The sequence below is a fragment of the Dromaius novaehollandiae genome, chromosome Z (genome assembly GCF_036370855.1).
Source record: "Dromaius novaehollandiae isolate bDroNov1 chromosome Z, bDroNov1.hap1, whole genome shotgun sequence".
NCBI lineage: Eukaryota > Metazoa > Chordata > Aves > Casuariiformes > Dromaiidae > Dromaius > Dromaius novaehollandiae.
Window position 1 is genome coordinate 70,192,212 of NC_088132.1, and position 25,230 is coordinate 70,217,441.

At 35.2% G+C, this 25,230-nt stretch overlaps 1 protein-coding gene across 2 annotated transcripts in view; it reads right to left on the bottom strand.

The window, feature by feature from the left end:
- Positions 1–25,230, bottom strand: part of LOC112983584 (WD repeat-containing protein 70) — a 146,345-nt gene that overhangs the window by 63,193 nt on the left and 57,922 nt on the right. For both annotated transcript variants that reach the window (XM_064502003.1, XM_026100799.2), the window contains exon 10: positions 767–941. In XM_064502003.1, the coding sequence (XP_064358073.1) occupies positions 767–941 (175 nt within the window). The remainder of the gene's footprint in view (positions 1–766; positions 942–25,230) is intronic.

Genomic DNA, 25,230 nt, shown 5'->3' on the forward strand with positions numbered 1-25,230 from the left:
AAGCAATAGAGAGCACTGATTGCTCCAAAATTTGAATGATAGAGTAGTAATATGAACTTTATGTATCCTGTTCTTTAGATTCCTACCTACTGGAAATACAATTTTAGAGTTGAACATGTACAGGATAATTAAATTACAGACAGAGTCTATTTCATCATTTTGCATATTTAAAAAAATTTAAATAGTTCTAATTCTGACTCTTTCTGACCACACCACATTTCCACAGATTGTTTAAATTTGCCTCAACGGTAAATTTTACATTTTGGATAATATAACAACAACTGGTATTTAATGTGCAGCATTGTACTTACCCACTCGGATGCTCTTGTCCTCTGTATATTATCTGGATGAATAACTGATTTCAGTATGAAGTTTTACGAATTACTGCTTAATGTATTGAACATTTCAAATAAATATGGAACTATAACTTTTTAATTACTTAGGAATCAAAAAGAAATGACAGCTTTTTCCACAAACATCATATCTTAAGTTAATAATACTCTAAATATAGGTATGTGGCCAAAATTTTTTTTTTTTTAAACCAGACTGCCAGCAGCTTCCTTCACTGCTTTGCATTGAATAGGAGCAAATCAAATGACCAGTTGTAGAGAGTTAGCGGAAATATTAAATCTTGCTTATACAATACTACATTTTTAGCAGAAAAAGATATATATAAGAATAAAAATACCCAAACCAATTTTATCAGCTTCAACATTCAGCACTTTGTATATTAAAAGTCTGTACTGTTACCATATGCTTGACTTACACTCATATTCCTATCCCAGATCTGGATGGAGCCATCCTGACAGCCAGCTGCAATAAGTTTACCATCTCTGCTGTATGTGCAAGTTGTGGGAATCACCCTTTTACCTTGAGCGGATCGTGGTTTAAATACACCTTTGTGCTTTTTTTCATTGTTAACATCCCATGTCCTCACAGTTCTGGAAAGAGGTTTAAAGAAAGAATTGTTTTACTTGCAGTTAATGTATATAAAATAATTCTTCTTATAATATAGTGACACTTTTTTCAGCATAAATGGCATATAATATTGCATAAATAAAAATAATAATGACAAAGTAGCATATAAGATACAGCATGATGCTCAGGAAACTAAAGTATAAAACCACTTTCCAAGTAGGAAACTTTGTATTAATTAACATGCATGTAAAGTTAAAAAAATGTGTGTATATATATATATATATATATATTCCCAAGCTCTCATCTAAACGTATATAATTACCTGCCACTGAACAAATGACCAAGGGCTAATATAAAGATACTACATAGTATCCACTGTCACTAGAAATCAGGAATATAAATGCATCTAGTGCTTTACAAGAATTAAGACTTCAAGAATCAGGTATAAATGCTTATACAATTTCATCTACTGAACAGACTGCCTCCATTGTTCTGAGATGGAAACAACTGATAAACCTACTTTAAAATGGCAGTACTGCAGGCTGGCTGCTCATTATTCAGGCTTTTTATTTATTTTTAAGGGGCATTTTAAACAATTAATTGCAATATGATTGTAGTTCTATTTCACTAATCCTAAGGGGTTTGATTTCTGTGCTAAAAGCGTTCTTCAGATACTTTACAAAGACTCATTTATGTAATACTGTTTCTTAGAGCTGAGTTTTTCCCACATTATCAACACAATAAATACATCTTCTTTCTTTTTAATGGAAAAAGAGTATCTGCCTTGGTCTTCAATGTTTCTTAGAGACATAAAAACATCCAAATGAGAGAGAACTAAAACACTGAGATACAGGTGGATTCTTTAAACTGTCTTAGATACAAATGTTTTCTGTCCATTTAATATGTTGATTTCTTTCCAGATAAAAATTCAAAACTCTTCTGGCATCTAATGCGGAGAGGAGTTTCAGGATTTGGCAAAAGAAGGAAGATCATTAATTTAGAAAGAAAGAAATCGCTAAGTTCTCAGGACAACCTCATTTGTTTAAACTATACAAACACTGCCTATGATCCAACAGCACGTAATTCACTGGTTCTCTAGCAAAGCAAATATTACTTGATTAAGGCTGCCATTTTCCAAGAACAAGACAAGACACTGAGGCACAACATTAGCAGCTTTCATCAGAGCTGCAAGACCAGATAGGCTACAGGGCGGACATACATAACTGTAGGACAAAACAAGCAGGAAAATCAGCCAGAAATAGCTCATGAAAGATACATATAATTGCACGTATAATGAGAATAAAGAGAAATCAAGTGAAATGGAACAAATCGCTAGTTGTCCATAATAAAGTCAAGATCAGCTCCTTTTAAAAAGTCTCCAAATCTTGTAACTGTAAGGCATCAGTTTATTGTTCTATTTGGAGCCCCAGCAAAGGACATTCAAGTTTCCTGCTCTTTTTCGTTTTTAACAAAATGTTAAATTATGATACATTTTCCAGAGTCATCTAAATAAACCTATGCTATGTATTGCAGAAATGAATGTATTATTTCTTGAATGAAATAACTACATAAGATACTGCAATTTCCTGAAAGAGCAGATAAAGGACAAACTAAAACGTCAGGACTTTCATGACTCCCTACATAAAAGGGCATCTCCTCAGTCTTCCCCGTTATTAGTTCCTTTATATGGAGTTCTTTCACACAGGGATGCATCTCTTGAATCCTCTTGTTCCGGGGGTAGGAAAGCTGATTCTTTAACGAAAGCAAAATTTCCTGCAAGACATTTCCTATTCGTTACATGCGTTCTTTGGCTGATAATTGCAGAACCTACCCTGGTTCTAGGATAGGACAATAACCTGTCACCTACCAGGAAAGAGCAGAAAAAGGGAGCATTTCAACTGTTAGACACATGGTCTGAGTACGACGCTAACTTATTTCTTCTGACATACAAGGACAGGCTGAAAGAGCTGGAGTTGTTTAGCCTTAAGAAGAGAAGGCTCAGGGGGTTCTTATAATTGTGCACAAATAGCTGATGGAAAAGAGCAAAGATGACAGAGCCAGACTCTTCTCAGTGGGGCCCACTGAAAGGACAAGAGACAACGGGCCCAAACTGAAGTACAGGAAATTCTATTTAAACATTTTTTAAAAAATATATATATTATAAATATATTTTTTTAACTGGTGGTGGCAGGGGGCAGGAGAGGGCAGGGGTCCAATACTGGAAAAAGTTGTCTATTGTGGTTGTGGAGTCTCCATTCTTGGAGATACTCGAAACCTGACTGGGCATGGCCCTGTGCAACCTGCTCTAGTTCACCTTGCTTTGAACAGAGTGGTTGGACGAGGTAATCTCCAGAGGTCCCTTCCAACCTCAACCATTCTGTAATTCTCACATTCCCCTTTTCCTCTCTATGCTCTCTCAGTAATCATCTCAGTGTCCCATCTTTCAAGAGGCACCTTTCCCATTCTAATATTTACTCAAAGAATTGCATCGTTTTCCTATCTCTTTCCCTCACAATAATCAATCCTTCTAGCATCTCAACTGAATATCCAGTACCTTGAGCTTCTCTGTCACCTCTTGGGATCATCATCTTCTGCTGGAGTGCTACCTCCCCTGTCATAGCTGAAGTTTCCCAGGGACTTAGCACACTTATTTCTCAGATGTAGAGGTTTAGCAAATAACATGGTTACATGCTGAGAATTTTAAAATCTGCTACTTTCTTCTTCCCTTTTTATCTGAGATGTCTCACAAGCATGTCAGCTGCAATTCCAAAAGCAATCTCTGAGCATCCTTCACCATTCTAATTTCTCATTTCAGCTGGCAACATCACCTCACCTCTCTGCCCTCTTTACAGTGCTTTTTTGATTCCATATTTTAAGGCCTTCAGTTCTCCTCTTTTTAGGGCTCCACGGCTTGTCAAAACCTCGATCACTTCATAATACTATAAATTAAATTTAAACCTTCTTATTCCTTTTACCTTTCAACTGTAAAGAAAGAAGGAGCGCTCATGGCCTATCTAGTTCTCCCTCAAACATAACGAAGGCCAAAAATTTTGATCCCTAAATCAAACTTATCAGCAGGTCAGTAGCACAAGAAGAAAAATCCAAGTTTCTTGAACAACTTCTTGTGCTGTAGACAGTTGGTAACACTGCCTCACAAATGAATTACATGCACTGTTAAAAATATCCACATTGCTTATAATGTCCCCTCAATGTTTCTTTAAAGTCCCCACATTCAATATGTTTATTGTCCCCCTGCTGCTACTTGATCTATGAAATTTTTCTACAAGAAACATATAAAAGAATTTTAAGAAGTCACTCATCTTATAAACAAACCGATCAATCATTCCCAGACAGTCCCTAACTCTTGAGCTAAGACTGAGCTCTTTAATCTCTTCTTTCAAGTCGGACCTTCCAAATGTTTTTATTCTTTACTGAAACCTTTCCGATTTTATTTAAAAGTAGACATCATATTGCAAAAATATCTCAATAATACCATGGACAAATTTCAGCTTACCACATGAATCAACCTGCCCACAGTATCTGACTGAATCAGCACTGACCAAAACATCAACAGTCATGGTATGTTTTATATTCTCTTTCAAATCTGTGATGGACTAGAAATACAGACTATCCGAGAAGGGATCTCTGAAGCACCCCAGAAGCACACTTTCACTATCTCATTATAAGGACCATCACCACACAGTTTGAGTATGAAGTAAACTAATTTCTTCTGCCATTGTGATTCCCCTTTTACTCTCCACGCTCTGTCAATAACTGTGTCAGTGCCCTGCCTTTTCTTTCAACAGGCACTTTGATGCTTTCCCCGCCTTCTACTATTTGCACTTGAAACTGAGTGGACTGTTTTTTCAGTGCCTTTCCCTCACAAAATTTAATCCTTTAGTAAAATGTCACCCCTCCCATCACAGCCTGAAGGAAAGGGAATAAACAAGGAAAGAATCCCAGAAAATCAAATAATTTGTCTCCACAGCATATGTCTTTAAACTGGCAATACACCAAACAAATACCAGCTAATGTTGCTGCTTCTCTGCTTCCACATGCTATCGACCCTCAATTGCCATGCCACACCACGGTAAACTCAGAGAGCACAAGCCTTTGATTGGAATAATGTCTTTCTTTTTTGCAGAATGTTTTGGACCATTTATGCCTCTTCCTCCTCCCCAAACATAACAAATGAATAAAGATTGTGTTACAACAGTCCCATTTTAACTTCCTAACCTATCCTGGATCCAATCTAATCTTGTTTGTGTTGAAACTAATAAAAATCTTTACCATTGCATTCAATCGAATCAGTTCTAGACTCCTTTTGGTCCAAACAGCTTCCTACGAAGAATATTTCCATAGGTCTAAAATAAGCGTGGAATGAAAGAATAATGCTGTATTACTCTTACACTCAGGTTATGCTGCAGCATTTAGCACAAGTGTAACACTAATACTCATCTGTTGACAGCTACAGCAAAGTTATTTTTGAATTCCATTGAAAACAAAGGGAAAACATATTCCCTGAACAATTTTCTTAGTTTTTTTTCCCTGAAAACAGATTGTGTTTTATAACAGTTTGTATACTAGTGAAAACAACATATATGGAAGGACTTTTTGAAAACTATCCCTTCAACATATACACTCATTCTTCCTTCACAGCCAATATTTTTATACTGAAGGATATGCAGAGCCACATAAATATTTTTAGATTCTTTCCTAGCTTTATTTTCAAAGAAAATTTACGTTGAAAAGGCTCCACACATGCAAGTTTAAGTCTAACTTTTTTAATGGTGGATTCCACATCTGCAAAACAGATTTTGTAAAGCTTTTATATTTGCCAAGAGCAATTCAAAGCAATTTAGAAAAGGATGGGAATGTTCTTTTGGAAAGGTAATGTGGCTATTTTCCTGACCACTGAGAAGTTAAATGATCCGGATTTAAGTAAACAACTAATTTAATTACTGGGGTCAATTTTGTTTCACAAATGGCTTTCCTCTTTTTTCTAATGCTCTAAGCTATGACTAAGACAAGATATCTAATAAAATTAACTTTTGACAGTGCTGCTGTGTTACACAAATTATTATTATGTAGCTGCATATCCTGCAAGCATGGAAAATTTCTCCAAGTCCTGATTCAGCAAGTCAGTGCCCATTCTAATACTGTATTCTAATATGGTCTTCTGAAAAGTCAAGGATTGAACCAATTCAAACATTAAAAGCCTGACCTGTCAAATTCCACCAAGTTTCTCTGCCTATCCAATCTTTGTATGTTTCCACTGGATTGCAAATCTCTCTTGCACAATATTGAATGTTGTTGGCATTTAATACAATATAAATATATCAACTATTCTTACCAACCTTACAATACATAAAAAAGCAACAGAATATAACACTGCTAAAAGTTCCGATCAAGCTTATGCTGCACACCTAATGACTATATGATAATGCCTGCCTTTATAATATATTATAATGCCTTTGTAATATATTGTAATGAACTTTGTAATACAAAGCTGTAAGATATATTAAAATCATCATAGAAATACTGCTGCAATGGAATTTAGCTCTAGAGTGCAGAATTCTGAGTCACCTTATTAGTGATATGGTAAAAATACATTTTTTAGAAATGCTTATGTAATCCTCTTTATAAACAAACAACTGATTTTAAAGCAAGATTTTTGGTATCTTTTTTACTACATTATTTCATTACTATGTAGGTAAGGTTGTTTTAAGATGCTTATATAATATGGTGAAAAAGCTACCTAAAGCAGAATATCTGTACAGAATCTATACAGAATAGCTGAAAAGTTCTCTGCGGATGCACTCCACACACATTCTGGTGCAAGACCATGTCAGCAAGAAAACTTTGATTACTGTATCCTCTCTGCTCTTTTTGAACGCAAGTATGTTATGATGTCTTCTGTTGAGCACATGCAGCACAATGAAGGTTCAGTCATGCACCAGATACTGAAAAAAATTGTATGTACACACAAACAGATGGAGAAATCCAGCAAAACTTCCCATACTTGTTTGGCAGAAAAACTTCTAAATAAACTACCTACTCCCTGCATTTGAACAGAGTTAAAACAATTTAAATCAGTACAAGAAAAGTCATATCCACCATAAGTAAAATAGTAACCACAGTAGACAACTTATAAATTATAACATCTTTTCAGCTACTCTATTACTTAAATACTCCCTAAATGTAAAAAAACCCCAGAATGTCTACCAGATAAAACATTTTTACCAGAATACAAAACAAACAAAAACATTACAACTTTATTTTTATGAGATATATGGCAAATAAGTTGAAGCAATTATGAAACTATTTTTCTGTATTTCCAAATAAAATAGGTAGCCTTTAATTCCCCTATATGTCTACTGCCACCATTCTGTAATTACACCTAATTTATAATTATTATTTTGGGGGAAAAATATTTTTGAATCTTATGACAATGAATGGGAACAATTTCATTGCCCAGTCTATATGAACCAAAAAGCAAATGAACTCAAATTTGTAATGACACATAAGCATGACAGTTTGCATGGGCAAGAGACTCTCTGAAGTACTAAGTAGCAATCCTATAGACGGCCAGTATATGCAAGATTTGAGGAAGACTAAATTAGAAAAGGAGACAGGAAAAACTGACTATGAATAAGCATAAACTGGATTAAGGCAGCAGAACTCCTTATGAAGGTCAGGGGAAGAGCAGAGATAAAAGGAAAGCAAGATTGGTCAGGTAAGAGACTAAAAATAAAAGAACTGAGTAAGAGGCTAAGAAAAAAGAGAGGTAAGGATGAGATACTTGGTGAGAAGACACCACACATGACAAGGAGTTCCCAACAGAGCGTAGCACTGGGAGAAAAAGAACGGTTAAAGGCTGGTGGGAGGGAGACTTCAGAGAGGTTTCAAAGCAGCCTGAAGGGTGTGAAGACCATACTCCTCTGCAATACTTGCAACAGAACCTAGTATTCCCAAGTCTCAAAAACCTTTTGCTGTCACAGTACTCCTCCCAGTTACAGCTGCTCCTGAGAGGATGACAATATATTAATGTTACTCCTTTAGCATAAAATGCCCAGGTTTAAGTGGTTTTTCTGAAGGTCATGCGTGGATTTATATTCTCAGAAATTATGTTTAAATCTAGGATGTTATACACAGGGAATATCACATGAAAGCCCAGGAGTAAATTATTCCATCTTCAGAGAAAGGGTTGAATAATGAGAAGAAATAGGAGATGAGACCACAGGATTCCTGCCTTATGCAATACACAGAAGGTACATCTGACAATTACTATTTTGATTTAGCCTCATTGCTCATCAACATATACTTTAAGGATTTTTTTATTTTATTCAGTCCTTCATTTAGAAGTACAAAAATATTTGAAAGTATTTTGAAACTTTGATTTCTTCTCAATCCCTGACTTCAAAATAATGACTGCTTACAAGTAAGCTGTACAGCAGGTCCATAAGAGGAAAACAGCAGGAATAGCAAACGATATTAAAATACTACATGTGATCACTTCTAGCCAACAGATACATTCAGATACGCAGAAATAATTACCTATCAACATGTCTATATAACTCCTTTCAGGGTATAATGAACACGCAGTATGAAGAAACATGTCATTTAACAGAAACATGGTATACAGAAGAATACCTCACAACTGAACCTCTTAATTATGGCAATATAAGACTGCTTTAAAGGAAATACAAAGCTCACAAGCTTTGTATATGGAGATTCATTTTTATATTTTCCCAAAACAAACAACTAGTCAGTCTAACAATGCAAAATGTCATTCTTTAAAAGGATGTAAAAATTTAAGAGCAGGAACAAGTTTCCCAGAAATAAGTTATTAATTAACATACTACAAATCTCACTGATTTAACATTGACACACATCATCTAAGCAGATCTTGGATGCAGAAGTGATCTGCTTGAGCTGCTCAATCCAGCCCCTCCCTTCCACAGGGTATCAATAGGTGAAAAGAATCTCTTCAGTTCATAAAATTATTGAGGCCCTAGATGACGCAGTGAGGAGCAAAGGGACATCTTTTGTGGAGTACTCTTCATTGCAGAAGCTTTTGTGTTACAGGAAAAATCCCCATAGGGGACATAAGCAGAATTGGAGAAATAACAAACATACAGAGCAACAGCCAATGTGAAAAAACACTATTTTCTCAATAATTTTTTCAATCAGTGCAGCAGTTCCAGTATATAAAATTGTACTGTATTTGCACATGAATAATGTATTTGTTTCAAACATTCCCTTCTAAGTGCCTACCCAAAGTGAGGGAAAAATTATCCCATGGAATTTTACACAAAAAATCCTAAGTACATTGGTAATATTTTCAAAGCCTGAAAACTCCACAAAGTTCCAATGACTATTTGCAGACTAGCTCATTAAAATGACCAATTCAAAATTCCACCATTCTCTGTAGTGAAAGTTTTTAGTCAACACCCTTTGCATATGGACATGAGAAGAGAGAAGGAATGACAAAATACTACACAAGAAAAGTAATTGTCATTATAAATGTAGACAGATTGCATTTACTTAGCTATCAACTCAAGATAAAGCATAAGAAAACATCCAGTCACATAAATAGGAAGGTTTCAGAATGGAGCATAAAAGGGATTCCAAGATTCAACTCTAGGCTTATTAACTTCCTTGTGAATTACCACTGAACAGTATTGTGCAATTCAAAATTCAGATAAATATCCAGCTATTTCCAGTTTTTAACTTCAAAGAATCTGAAGGCTTTAAATAGACAAGTAACACCAGAGACCTAAGAGATTTACAACACATTTTTATTTTCTAAAAAGATTTTGATCTACACCTTCACCACAGATTCTCAAGAGCCTCAAACTTCCAAACTGCTCTTGCTCTTAATGTATATAAAGAGAGCCACATTTGCTCTCTTATTTCTGATTTATTTGTTTTGATAAGTGTATAGATTCTTGAAATACTAGCAATTTGCTCTGAATATAACCTCTATCCTGGAAGACAGCATAACATATTAAAATTAAAATCGTATGATGAAAGGTAGAAGATCTATAAAAAGTAAATGATAAATGAAAAGCCTTGACTAAAAAAAAAATTATTATGTACCTTTTCCATCCAGTTTCCAAATGGGGCAAAAAGGCAATGAATTGAGATCTAATCTCCCACTTCAGTAAAGATAAGAGTAGGATGTAATCAGTCTCCCTAAGGGGTACATTTGGTTAAGATAAAAGGGGAAGACTTCTGATAAAGGACATCTCCACCATTCACATTACCGTCAGGAGCATGAACTGAAATGACTCAAGAGCAGTCTTGCATGATACAGCAAAAGCAGGAAGAGTAAATCACTGGGAAAACAGGATGCTTTCTAAAAAGCTGATTAGTCATGGCTATAAAAGAGTCGAGACTCGTTTGGATCTCAAGTTATCTCCTTCGCCCCAATAAATAATTTTGATTGGAACTAACACTCAACAGCACTCTTCATTAAATCCATGAAAATCAACTGGAATTAAATTAAACCTGTCAAGCAATTAAAAGCTCTCTAAGGCAACACCTCAGCTGACACTATCACAACAATTAGTCGTCTTAACCATTTTGCTGCCACCTTCGATCTCACACTCAGCCACTTTTCTGCAGCTCCATTAGCAGTAAATAGCAACTAAACGTCAGTAAGCAAAAAAGACAGTATTGTGATTTTTGAAGCCAAATAATCTATTTTAAATGAAGCAAAGTTTGACTCAAAGTTTGACTCAGCTATACAGATTAACTGTGTGCTCTGTGCTATAGAAATTTTACAAAGCGAGTTTCACTTTCTATTTATATTTTGTAGTAAAATTTCCATAAGGATTTATGAAAGGGTTCTAAAGACCAGGCCAAATTTCTATATTCATCATATTTTCTGGAATAAACACCAAAATGTAAGACATACATCCCTCCTCACAAAAACTCGGAAAGGAGAACAGTTTATTTTGTAGAGAAGAGATACACTCCTTCATCTCAGATCTCAAAAGATTCATGATATAGTTCCATTTCTGTCTGGATAACCATCTTTTCACACTATTCACTATAGTCTGTTCACGGAGTAATATTGCTGCTACTAAAGAAGCACCTACCTGCCTTTCCGCCTTCTGTCTATATAAGGAGGAAAGTGCAGAGATTAGTGAACAAAGTAGCATTAAACTGCATTACTTTAAAGATGAGATCTAAAGGAATTATTCTCTCTAATCAACGAAGTTCTCCAGGTTGGGGAAAAATGTTTTTTATTGCTTTGCTGGAGTCAGAAATGTGTGCATTTTAAAACAGTAAATGCAGGAGATAAACAATTTAGAAAATATTTTAATAAACTTTCTTTTTTTTTCTTTTTAAATAGAAGAGACTAGAGAAGTGACTCATTTCAGAGCCCATGATGATAACTGAATAACACTGAATGTCTCTGGAGTTTGACTATGTCGGTTTGGTAGTGCTCTAGTCTTCTGCTTGCCTTAAGCCCTAAAATTTCAGTCTATGCAGTACTGAGTGCTAGTAAAATTCTCAAATCAAGGCTTTTTCAGCTAGAACTCAAGGATGCCTACTCAATAATTCGGCTGTTCTTCAAATGAGTGTAAATGCCCAGCTCTACCTTTCCTTTTTCTTGGGGAAGCAGCACAATTCATATTTTTTTTTAATCTTCTGTCAGTGAAATGAAAATGCAGGATGCTTTGCATGTTTAGTTTGTTCTGCGCTATGACAAAATAGAGCAAGGGAAGCTCTTCAGAAGTAAGCCATTTCAGAAAAATCAATTTCTAATTTTTCTAACTTTATGTTTAAAATCCAAATGTGTTTTTCCTTAAAGCAAAACAGCCTTTAGTAATAATGAGCAAATGGCTCAAACTGGTGGTCCCAGGCTGAATTTGGCCCATTCAACAATTTCATCATCCCAACAGCCACACTTTTGTGGAAAGAGAACACAGCTTCTAGAATCGCATGAGATGCCAAAACCACCTCTTGCATCTGTCTATGACCAGTTGTTCAGAGCCGTTCATGCAGCCCAGGAGAGAAGTTCCAAAGCTGCCATTCAGTTCCTCCCACTGAAAAGTTGGACCATCTTTGAAAGCATGCATAGTAGTTCCAGAGAAGTCAGTATCAGAAGCATAAATTTACCAGATACTCCTAACAGCCTTTGGTGAAATCTTAAGTTGAAACCCGTAACTTTAAGAAAACAGTTATAGTTCCAAATGGAGACAAAAAGTTTATTTTAGTGTCACCTCGGATGTTGGCACATGAACAGCTTCACATTCTTAATGAAGTCATTGCATTTATACATATACCAGATGCATGTGCACGTATGTGTATGCACGTATATAAATCTTAGACACTATATCAGACATCTCAGACAACTTCCATATGAGACTTTACTGGATGCTATTGCAGTAAGTCGACAAAATTTTTAACATATACAAAAAGATTCTTATGTGAAAGTCTCACTTTAAAATATTAGTTAACTACTAATGGTGAAGCAACCAGGATAAGGAAAACATACTTTTTCAGTTCATCTTAAAAGTTGAGAGCATGGATTGTGCCCACACTCTGTAAAGGACCAAATCCTCTTCAACTTCAAACACTTAACACAGAAACTGTCACAATACTAACCTCACCTATTTGTAGAGTGCACAAATGAATTCTATCTATGCTGCAAATATAATGAGCATATTATCCATACTGAAAAAATATTTGGACAGTTTATGATGTATTAATTTAGTTTTAAATTTGTCTTACTGCTGTCAGAAATACAGAGTTTTCAAAATTAGTAACTTCCAGAGTTACATTTCAAACTACTGAAATTACAAATTCTTAATTTATGATTCATCATCACTCAGCGGATTCCCTAGTTTTGCCCATGTGAGTTTCTCTGTCCTACGCTGATAAACAGAGTGAGCTTCCCCTATTTCATATGCAATAAACTTGGAAGAGGTGAATAACATGCAGTTCGAAGTTTATCATTTCAGAAAAACAAACTGATCTCATCTTGGAATCAACATATAAGAGGAGGGTCAGAATCTCAAAATGAAAACAGAAGATCAAAGCATTAAGCCATAGTGCTTAACTGAAAACCGAATCTTCAGTAAAAGTTAGTGTTTACATGAACTGTAATGTAAAAAACACTTGATTAACCAATTTCATTTAAACCATGCTATGTGGAAAGTAGGGCTTGTTATTGCTGGTTTGGGGTGCTTTTTTTTTTTTTTGATTTTAAAATTAAAACCATTCCACAGGGACTAGGGACAAAGGACAAACTCTACTCACTTCCACAGTGCCAATACCTTGACTTGCCTAAGTAAGGGAAGTAACGTGTTTTGGTACCCCATTTTTTCCTGCATTGTAGCAAGCTTCTCAATTTTGTTTTAAATTTTTAGTCTTTAAGAAAAGCTAGATAATCTGTCTGAAACTGACTGAACCCTCTAAAAATGAAATTTCATAGTAAAAATGTCAGTTGAAAAAGCTCTCAAATGCAAGCTTTTACAAGTGACTGCATTTTTTATTGCAGCAGCTAACATTTTAATCAAGAAAAACTTCAGAAAAAGATTAACATAAACGTACATAGTTTATAAAGACAAAAATAGCTTTACTAACCCTTTTGTAAACATACAGCTTTCAGCAAGGGCCAGCACAGTCATTACTCAAACTCCTCTTAACCAGGCCTGCTCATTTGCTGTGCTTTCTTAATCAGCTCTGCACTGTATATATATCTATAAATAGACAAGTTCATCTAGGAAAAATCATCTTCACGTATTTGGAGTGGACTTCACACCTTCACACATACCAAGACAAAAGGGAAACTATTACACCAGTAGAGTGCAAATGACTACACACAGGCAAGATAGTGGTAATTTCTCGATGAAGGTATTCCTATATTACAAACAAGTCTCTAGAGATCGACTTCCCAAAGAATCATAATTTTGACTAATCAGAGCAGGTTTTACAAGAGCAGCAGAACCATACCCCAACACAATCACAACACTCCCTCTTCCTGCCAAATACCATGTTTATATGCCAAAGGATGAGAACAAACTATTTCAGAGGAAAAAAAAAAAAGTCACCAGAACTTAACCTAATTGAAACATGTATTTCCTAAGCCTCATCACTGAAGCAGCTGAATTTCTAGGGCTAAAATAAAAACAAAACATCCAGTAAGTGAGGATAGATGAAGTGGATATATAAATCCCCCTATGTAGTTTTATTTTCATAAATGTCAATTCTGCTTTATTTTTACCCTATGCAGCTATTGAGAACAAGTTTTTAGATAATCTACACAGTATTTCAAAGCAGGTATTTAAGCAATAATGCTATGGTACACTAAGTATCTCAGATACTGGTTAAATCAAGTTGGTTGTAGAAGAAAGGGTTTTTTTTATATGCAGGTAAAGAACAGACACAGAGGCCTAAAATTTCTGTAAAAGACATAGGAATAAAAAGCTTTTTACTCAAAGACTTATTTTATCTTGGGATCAGGTACCAGCCTCTCAGTTCCTTACTCTGTGTTTATTTATTTATTTATATAAATACACAATGAAATATCTGGTTTCCTTGAAGCTATAAAACTTTGTTACCTCATGTACCTCTAACTTCCCTCCTGGTTTGAACATTATGAATGGAGCACTAGTCGCAGATATTTAATATTCAATCCTAAATAACAATATTATCTCCAACAGTTTGAGAGTGCCTTATTTAAGTTAACTATCAATTCAGAAATACTCATTACAAGCAATAAGGCTTTTAGTGAACACTACCCAGAAGTCTGCCTATATTCAGTTACTGACTATGCATAGAATTCTTTTAAGTTACATTTCAAATAATTGCATGCATTTCCAAACAAATTAGGCAGATCTGCCACATCTACAAAAGGTGTCAACTCTACTGTTTTTGGAAGCCTTGCAACATTTTGTATTTTCCCAAGATCTCAAACTTTTGGATTTGGTAGAGTGTATGAGTAGCTCAGCTTTCACTTCAAAGAATATCAGAGAAGAGCTTGAAATATTAAGCAAAGGCTCAGAAACAAGAAAACAAATAAGCAAGCTGTTAAAGCCCACACACTTAAAAATACTCCGTTTACTTGCATTTTGAACAAATGGATGTTGTTATATATCTACCTGAAAATCTGCTTGGCATAGTCTAAGACGTTATCATCTTTGGCTGTTTTAGTTCCAAACCATCCGTTTGATTTTAACCCAGTAATGAGGGTCTTTAAACTAAGTCAATAACTTTCCACCAAAGCAGATGAGTAATGTTTGCGCAGTTCATTTCACCAATTCTGTCATAATAGTGCTAGCCTTCAGCAGAGGATAAAAATCTGGGAGTAAGTAACATTTTCAAGTGGAACAGCTACTTGATAACAGCATGCATTGTTCCCCAAAATATCGGAACATGTGAAGCTAAACGACGATGCCATTATTTTTCAAGTACAGTACTTCAGGAGACTGGTAATGTCATCTAGACCCTTCTAAACACAGGTTCTCTGTTAAAAAAATTAGCCATTCTAGAGTTACTAAGAGCTGTTACTGGATGGCTAACGCTTATGTAAATAAATGTAAATAAGTGTGTGGTATGTAAAATACACTTGACATCTTCTGTCCACTTGGAAAAGTTCCTATAGAAAACAACCCCAAGTGATCCCAGGACACTAGTCATGGGCTTTATGAGCACTTTGAGGTAATCTGTTTGGATGAAAGAACTGGAAACATATATTCCACACCGTATTTAAATGGCAATTTTGATTTAATGGTCTGCAAAAGACAGCTACAAAAGTACATTTTTATATTAGTGCTATACTCATTCAGTGTCATTAAACTATTACCAACAAGAAGTCTGACGGAAAAGCATTTCCTACTGCAGAGAGGCACATGATAGACTAAAATACCAACTTATAGACATGGGATAATATCCATTATCAGAATTATTATAAATTTGATGTAAAAATAACTGTGTAATTAAAAAAAACCCTCCCTAAACAAGTTTTAGCGCCAAATTCTAACCCAAGAAAACTCTGTTTAAATTATTTATTGGGTTTTACAATAAAAATGCTGACAGAATAATTAATTTTAAAACTTAAAGAGCATAGACCAATAAAGGGAAGACACCTTTTCTTTTTCTTTAATACTGAAACTCTTCAGGACCTTTTATTCTGCTAACTATCCATTTAATTTGCTGTGAATCACACAACAGAAGGAAGCTACAAATGAGTATAAGTAAATTATTTATTTTGAGGGGAGGAATGTATATGGTCTAGTAAGTTTATGATGACAAAAGAAGATCTGCATCTTATCTCACCGAAAGTTCAACCACAGGAGACTGAAATGTTTGCCAGCAGATTCTAAATCACGCAGACACCAATGAATGTACATCTTAATTGCAGAGATTAGCTGACCAGAAGTTTCCACTACTATTAATGAGCTAAACTGCAGAATATTGATCATACATTTTGTGTCTTAGTACACAGAACATTTCACAAATCTCAGGTCTGGAAAGATTTCCAGAAGATGAAGAAAGGTTGCCAAATCCAAACTAATCCCTCTCAAGAGAAATGCATTTAACGGAAAGCTTTATTAGCAAATACTTGAATGATATAATTGGGTTTAAAAAATGTGTATCATCTCTACAAAGGAAAATTACTGGAAAACAATATATTGAGGAATGATTCGCAAGCAGAAAGAGGGTAAAACAGGTAAAAAGTCAATGAGGAATTGGTTGGTAACAATGCGAAGGCAGATTGTTTTATAGTTGTGCATTATCCCTTCAAAATCATTCTTGTAACTAATGTACTTCAGAGAAAACCGTTAGATCCATTTCCCGCAAGAAGTTTTATATAGCTAGACTTCTGACATATAAACAATTCTGCCATTCTCAGAAGGCCCAGGTATGGGTTTCTTCTGTATAGAGCTTCTTCATAGCCTCATAGGGTTGAATAATAAGCTGTGACTGTCTGCTGAAGTTAAGCCTAAAACATTTATCCATAAGTAACTGTCTAGGTCACATATATAAGTTGATCAGAGATTTCACCATCAAAAAGTCTATATGCCCATTCCAAACTCATGCTTATTAACTGGTGCTTTTTGAGCTCACTAGTTTGTGGCTGAACAGTTTTAAGCAGATGGCAAATTTTGACGTGAAGGCTCCAAATGATAAAGAATTTACTGCATTCCTTCCTGAACAATCACTTCCATAGTCACATAATCTCACAGTTGACAATACATACTTTTTATTTCCTATTGAAACCTTGCTTCCTTTAGCATTCGATCATTGGACCTGATTATGCGTTTGTCTAACAATTTAAAGAAATTTCAACCATCAGACATTTGATCTCTGTATCAATATTTCTTTACCATTGCCAAGTCTCTTAACATCCTCTTCAATAAACTAAAGCACATTCAGCTCCTTTAGTCTATATTAAGGGAAGTTTCAAGATTCTTATCCGAAATTTTTACTGTCTTCCAACATCCTTTTCGGGATGCTGCCACTGGAACTAGACACAGAATTTAGCTGTAGTCTCAACAGTCATTGCCAAACAGAATACTAACATCAAATCCTTTAACAATGTCATCATTAAAAGTTAATCCTCTGTGTGTCTATACATTTTTAAAAGATGTGCATCTGCTTTTCTATAGCTTCATACTAAAAGCTCATACACAATGAACCCTAAATAACTTTCAGGAAACAAGTCCGATTTTGAAAGTAATATTCTCCATGTACGACCTTGCATGCTGCTGTCTTCATTCAGGTTACTAATTAATACACTTTCTTTATCAGTGACTAATACTTACTGTTCAGGATTTACTAGAAATAGACATGTACTTTCTCTGATAAAATATGCTTTAATTAAAAGTATACAAATATAAAAATTTTGAGACAATAACCAAATCTTATGAAACTGCATTAGAACCATGTTCTTTTGATTACTTAAGATCATCATTTTTAAGATTTACTATCAGCCAGTGAAGCTCATACATAACAAAAATTTCACGCCCTTACAAGATCAAACCTTTTAGTCCAAAACAAAACTCACTGAAAATAATGAAAAATACACTGGGAAATGTCAACAGATTCTGGATTATAACTTACTGCTTGCAACTTACTCATGACTATTATACATAAATTCGTAAATGTTAGATTAAATAAATGAGAGTTTTCTCTCACAAAAACTCATACAGATTTTCCATGATATTCTATCCCACTTGTGAAACAGACCTTTTTAAACTGAAAGCATTTCCAGACCAACCATCATCCAGTGAAACGACGCAATATCAATTAAGAAATGCCAGTTCAGTCTGCTATTCATTTCAAGAAAAACAAAAAGTATTCCATGCACATCTTTCATGTGCTAAACAATTCAGTAACACACCAGTGGGATTTTATCTAAACATAAATATATGAAGACCCAGATAAAAGAAACAAATCAAAATGTTATTATACAACGGAATTACCTTTAATTCCAACTATCACAAAGAAACAAAGAAAACATTTTCCCCAAAATTCCAGCTACAGAATATTAAGTATCACTAGTTATTATTGCATAACTTTTATACAGAACCAGATTTGAACATTAACGGTGCCAATTTAATCGGAAACTTATTTTCTTAGATAGAATATATACTTTATCTTTGTAAGCAAAAGTGCCAAAATAAATTCTCATCTACCCCACATCACTTTCTCACTATCAAACAAAAACATCTGAGTTTGGTTTACTACGTCTAGTATAGTAGAATAATCAGAGAATTCTGGTCATTAAAACAAGATGTGTATCTCATGAGAAAATATTCTTATAAATTGAGTTATAGGTTAAAATTAACCAGAGAATACTTAAGGGGAAAGGATTTCATCTTCGTATAATAAAAGACATAAGCAAATCTTTATAGGAGAAGACAGGAAAGGAAATTGCCAGAACGAAAGCTACTTGTATAACAAAGCCATTACAACGAAAGAGTTTGCTCAGCAACCTGCAGATAACTGCCAGAAACATGGGAAATTTCCTATCGGTTTTAAAACTGTGCAATTTTTCCCTCCCCTTCCCTCTCTGACATCAAGCTGAGCCTATGGAAAAGATAACACTTCCAGCCTCCTGTCATTTCTATCCTGCCAGAAGTTATTTAACCATCAGATCTGCTAACAAGGCTGCTCAAAAGTATTCTGTAATCCCTTTCAGTCAAAATGAGCCAAAGTCAGGGAAGATGTAATAATTAAACAGCTTTTCAATTAATCTGTCTCATTTTGACTGAAAGGGGTTAGGGAACAATTCCCCCAAGGAAATTTTATGCATATAACCTAAGTTGTGCTCAATACAGGTGAGAAGTGAAATACCAAGTGTTCTGGGACAAGAGGAGCAAGCATATGCGTTGTAACTATTGCCTTTCTGACACACCCTAAGAATCCTAAGACTTTTCAATAGACTAACAAAAGACAAATTGCTTTGAAACAGCTGTCCCTTCTTGCTGTGCTTGTTGCACAGTTTCAAAAGGAGTAAATTGCTCAAGAAGCATTAAAGCAGTGTGAATATTCAACTTCTGTGCTTGCCAGATAAACCAATTTTCACCTGACCAAAGAAGAAAAAAATCAGGTTTCTTGCCATTATAGAAAGCAACTTTATTTTGGTACAAATAAAAATATTTCATTACAATTGATTTCTTTCCTTTTATGCTCTAAATTATTTCTGAAAATTTGCCTAAACTCAAATAATTTCTTGAAATAAAAAAGTATATCTCAAAAATCATGAAGCAAAAATATTCAGACTTCAGAATTTCATACATGCCTATGTGTTTGGGTATACACACCTATATATACATATGCATATATGTGTGTGTGTATGTATACACATTTATATACATATTGGCAAGAATTTCCTTATGTTTTGTAGGATGCAACTCCAGGCCATACTACATGACCAGCAAATTCAGTTGTTTTTTCTCAATATTTTTGCACTCTCTTCCCTATAAAGAAGTATGACCCAACTAAATATAATTCAGGGTGACTTTTTGGGGGTGTAATCACTTTGGACCCATAAGCAAGTCGTAGGCTCTATACCATGCAGCTTTAAGAAGTAAATCCAGAAACTGCAGAGAAGTGCAAGCCTAAGACTAGAGAATTAAACAAAGATTTGTAAATGATCCTGTAGACAAAGCTTTTTAAATGATCCCTTAGAAGAAGGCAATACGTTAGAGGTTTAGTTTCATGTATCTTTTGCCAACTGGTCTTCAAATTTTTGAAGATAAATGTAGTATTTAAGCTTAGTTTTTAACACATGAAGTTTATGCAAACATCTTGTTATTGGCACTGCTACCTTACTTGTCTGAGCAGTTCTCAAAGCTGCAGCCTGACCGGTATTAACTGTATTTAATAAACATAATTTTTTTATTTAACACACTGATGCAAAGGTGTTCAGACTAATGATATTTATTCAAAAGCTTTCTTCACTGTTGTGGTTTGCTTCTTTGCTTTTTAACAAGAAAAGGTGAGAACGTGTAACTTAAGTTTTAATTGTGGATAAGGGATTCAAAGAAATACAGTATTCTGCATAACAGCAAGATAATATAGCTCTGCTGACACTGACCTACTTGGGTACTTCTACTCCCACACCTCTGTTCTCATATCCACAGCAATACTGATACTTACAACACTCAAGAACAGTGGGTTTATAGCTTCAGTCCACCAGTGGTTAACTAGAAGGCTACTGGAGGAGGAGGAGAACATTGGAGGAGTTGTGAGCTACTGCAAGCCTTAATACAGTTCATCAGGACTTGCATACTGAAAGCTATGTACTCCCAGCTACATAGTCAATGGAGCTGTCCCTCAAAGTGCATGGCCAAAGCCAGCTGGAGACACCCCAAATCTGACACTCTCGCGACAATCTATGACTTTGGAAAACTCTAAGGAGCAAGTATGTGAATTGCAGTAGGTGACTTGGCCCCAAAACTAATGGGGCACAGACCTCATCAAATGAACAAATACAGAATCATCTAGGCTGAAGGGAGCTTGCCAGTTCAGAGAATTATAATGGCATCGTGGGAGGAAGAGCGACTGATTGCTCTGCAGGGAGGAGACTGACTGCTGGCCATCTTCAGCAGCACTATTCCAGACCTAGCTCAAATCTCTCTTCTGTCAAGCTGTCAAGTCTTTATGCAGTTCTGGACATAGCAAAATGAACACGTCAGAAAGCAATGGTCACGAAGGAGAAGTCACATACTGATAGCTACCACCTACACAGAAAAGGAAACAAGGCAGCTGGTGGGAGGGAGATGAGACAGCAGCTATTCTGGATGCAAACTTGGTTAATAGGATGGAATTGGTTAAAATACAAAAAGTAGAAAGTAGTTGGGATGACAGTGATCATGAAAGAGTACTGTTCACTGAACTACATCAAACTTCAAAAGCATCCACAAAGGCTAAATCTCTTAAGTAAAGTGCAAGACATAGCAGATGTCCTAAGGTAGACGAAAGCTCTTCTAAATGGCAATGCTTGTCAGCAATAGATGGAAGTTATGCAAAACCACATCGCTTATCCATCACGAATTATATTTTGCATGCTTGAAGCTACAAATCCTGTTTGCAAATTAAATCAAGCTTATTGTCAATTGTTCCATTAAAAAAGGCAGCCAAGCTACCACCGTTAAACAGTTAATATTTTTTAACCTGAAAATAAGGAATTTAACTTTGAGAACATTCTCAGTTTTCCTTTTTGATCATTTCTATGGTCATCGCCCATAATTCACATTGCAACTCTCTAGGGCAGAATCTGTCCTTTACTTTTTCATTAACATACTGTGAGAACATTTACTGACCAAGGTAAAGAAAAAAAGCACTTTAACATCTTGTCCTACAGAGCAGAGTAGTTTCAAATTTGAAACATATTTGACAGAAGTCTTAAGGATTGAGTTGTACCCTAAATACAAAACTTTTATTTCTGAAAATATGAAGCTACTTCACTGAAATAATTTCATCTACTTAACTGGAGATAGATTTACCCTGAAGCAAAATTTATCCCTAAGTACCTTATTAAGGAGGTCACTTGAGGATGGCAGTCAATATTCTCTAAGATACATTTTAAAGACTATGAACATTAACTTAACTTACTACAGGGTGGGGGAGGTGAGACTTGTGAGAGGAATTTTCTACAGTAAACCAGCTGTTAAGCAACCACAGTCCTGGCTGCAACAACAAATCACAAAGTTCAGGACTGCTAAATTTCAAGTTTGGCTGCGATTCTACTTCTAAAAGAAAAAAATATATGAGAATAGGAACATAGAACACCTGTTGCTGGAGCATTTAATATCACTGAGCTCTCTTGCTTATTCATACAGAAATACCCATCACATGTGTGATAAGAAAACATCCAAATAACAAAAACAGTATTATCCGTTTCCTCTTCCTCCTTTGTTTTAACATAGAAGTCAATTGATATTTTGGAATGATATAAACAAGGAGTCAGTTATGTCTTAAAATGCAGTGGCTTTTTTTTAAGCCACTCTGCTCAGGGATATTTCCAGAGAAGAAGAATAATTTTTAAAGTCTTTCTCATTTTCAAAGTTTTCCTGCACTTTTAGACAATGCATTAATGTTGGCATTTCTGTTACTATAAACTTTAATTCAGTTCTGTAGACTTGCTCAACATACTACTGATAAATTAAGTGACAGATCCTTGCCTTAAGTCTGCATTCCAAATAAGCCCGAATAAGGTGGTACAGGCTTTAGGAAAAAGACAAAGATGTTATTCATCACACATTGTATCTGAGCCTTGTCTGGAACGGCAATGAGTACGTGCAACTAAAAGGGCCTTAGGGGTATTCAGAATCTTTCAAGAGCAGCTGTGGGACACTTAAAGTTCCAGGTAACACACAGCCAGACATTAAAAGATCTAGTGATAGCCTCCATGACATGACAGTTTAAAGCATACATACAAAGCTCTTTTTAATATTGGTGTTAATTTAATTTAAAAACATTGAAAAATTGGTATGAATTAACAATAGCCAAATTAATGAAAACTGAAATGATTATTTGCACAATGTAAACTTTTAAAGACAGAATTACTACATTGCTTCATGAACAACATAGCTGAGCTTCTACGTATAAACTGTGTGCCTTTTCGTACAATTTTATTCTAAAAATATTTTAATCTTTTATTCTTCTGTTGAAAAGACAATAAGAGTTACTTATTACACAGTTCTGAGAATATACGTTCAGGATTTTTCCCAGTTAAGCATACACTGAAATAAAGAACTCCTTAGCTAAGCAGTTAATTTCTAGGTTAATTTGTTAGTATTATTCAGCCATACACTTAAGGAATTTGTCAGTTCTATAAGTAATATAATAATTATCCTTATGTCCTTCTGTTACCAACAAGCTAGCAAACTCCAAACAACCTGCAAAAGCACAACAGAAATATTATTCATCTCTAGTTCAAAGATAAAGAAAAATATTTCTACAAAAACAAGGTAAGTTTAGAAAAAAGTTATTACCTCCCTCCTCTCCCCTAAAAAGGAAACAGTAGAGGTTTTTTTTTTTTTTTTAAGTTTTAGAGAGCCATCATCTGGAATATTTTCAAGGAAAACAGTTACAGTGCAGCGAGCCACTGTGAGATACGTCTAGTCACTAACAATCACATAACTAACGCAAGTTAACCAAAGAAGATTTCAGACTTAATTCTCCAGCTCCCAGGGCTGGGGTTTGGCTCATTCCAGTGTGTAAGCTGACCAGTTTCTGTTTATCTAATAGAAGAGTCGAAAGCAACAGTGCCTTTTTCTTACATAGTCTTGCTCTCAGTTCAAACACTGTGTCCCTGAACAGTCATACAAAACACTCTGAGACTCCCTGGTGGTAACCCCTATGTATGCAGCCTGACGTTGTAATAAATTTACAAATAGCCCAACTTAAAAGACATTGCAGTCAAAATCTATTCTAAAGATTCATTTAAAAAAAAATCTAAAGCAAATCTGAATTGCATGAATAAATTCCATGAAACAGACCATGTTTCAAAACATTTATTTTATAGTAACAATCCTAAGAGCCTTCATTCGAATTATGTTTCAGTTAAGCTACTACTACAGCCTTAATCCCCTATAAGGAAACTGTCAAGTGTGTAAAATATCTATCTCTAGGTTAGAATTTGAGTTATAACAAATTTACACTAAAATGCTTTTTAAATTTTGCTTTTTCTTTTTAAACGTTATTTATTCTTTTCCTTTGGTTTTACAAGTTTGCTTTCTAACTTGTTTCTGCATCATGAAAACTCCTGGTTTCAACATACTAACCAGAAGATGCAGCCTTTTTTCTTAATTTATTTTTAAGCTGTATGCAAGCAATAACCATTCAATTAAAGAGACAGATAATGCAAATGCTACAGTATAAGATATACTCCACAACATTGCAAATAGCTCTAACTTGCAATTTATGAATGATTTTTTTTGCCACAGGTAGTACAAATACTAGAAACAAAACCAAAATATAAGGATGAGGCATTAACCACACATCAACACCTCATGCATGCTCCTCTTTAAGAATGACGTAAGTGAAGAGGATGTTGCTATGCAGCATACCCAGGTCCTCAAGTAACACCGCCCTCATGCATGAATTGTTACAGCAACTTCCAAGCTTCTTATCCAAGCTTGGATAAAATATAAGCCCTTATACCTTCCTTGCAAGCACCTCTGAAACTGAGCATTGGCTCAGGCCACCAGCTTTGGAGTACACAGACACTCTCCACACAGAAATACTGATCAAGCCAAAGGAGAAGTTGCAGTTTAAAGAACTATTTATGGATTTGGCAGCCTTGCTTTAGTATTCCATGTGATGTTCAACACAGACTCAAGCCAACCAAACTAGAAGATGTTCAACCTTTCTTCATGCCTACTAAAGGCAACAGTGGTTTCACTGCCCTGTATCAGTATATTCAGACTTGACCCTCTGTTGGAGCCCATTTTGGTGTTGAATATTAGGTGCCCTCCTCCACACGTGCCGGTTGTGGCAGTTTCTTTTCCAATGTGAGAATTAATCTCAGCATTTAGAGATGCAGATGGCACCACACACTTGCAACTCCCAGAGTAGTCGCTGCAATTCAAGTCATTCTATTTCATATCGATGCTTAGCACAAATCTTAGGTCAGAACTAACACAAATCTACTGCAAAGTTTCCAGAGCTCATCTTCACTGCATATGAGAGAGACAATGCATTGGCAGGATAAAAAAGGCTTTCAGATGAGCAGGTGTTTGATTCTTCAACAATGAAAAGCTTTTCATTTGTGCTTGTATGGGTACACACCTTCCTGACAGATAAAAAAGAACGGAGAATACGTTGAGGAGAGTG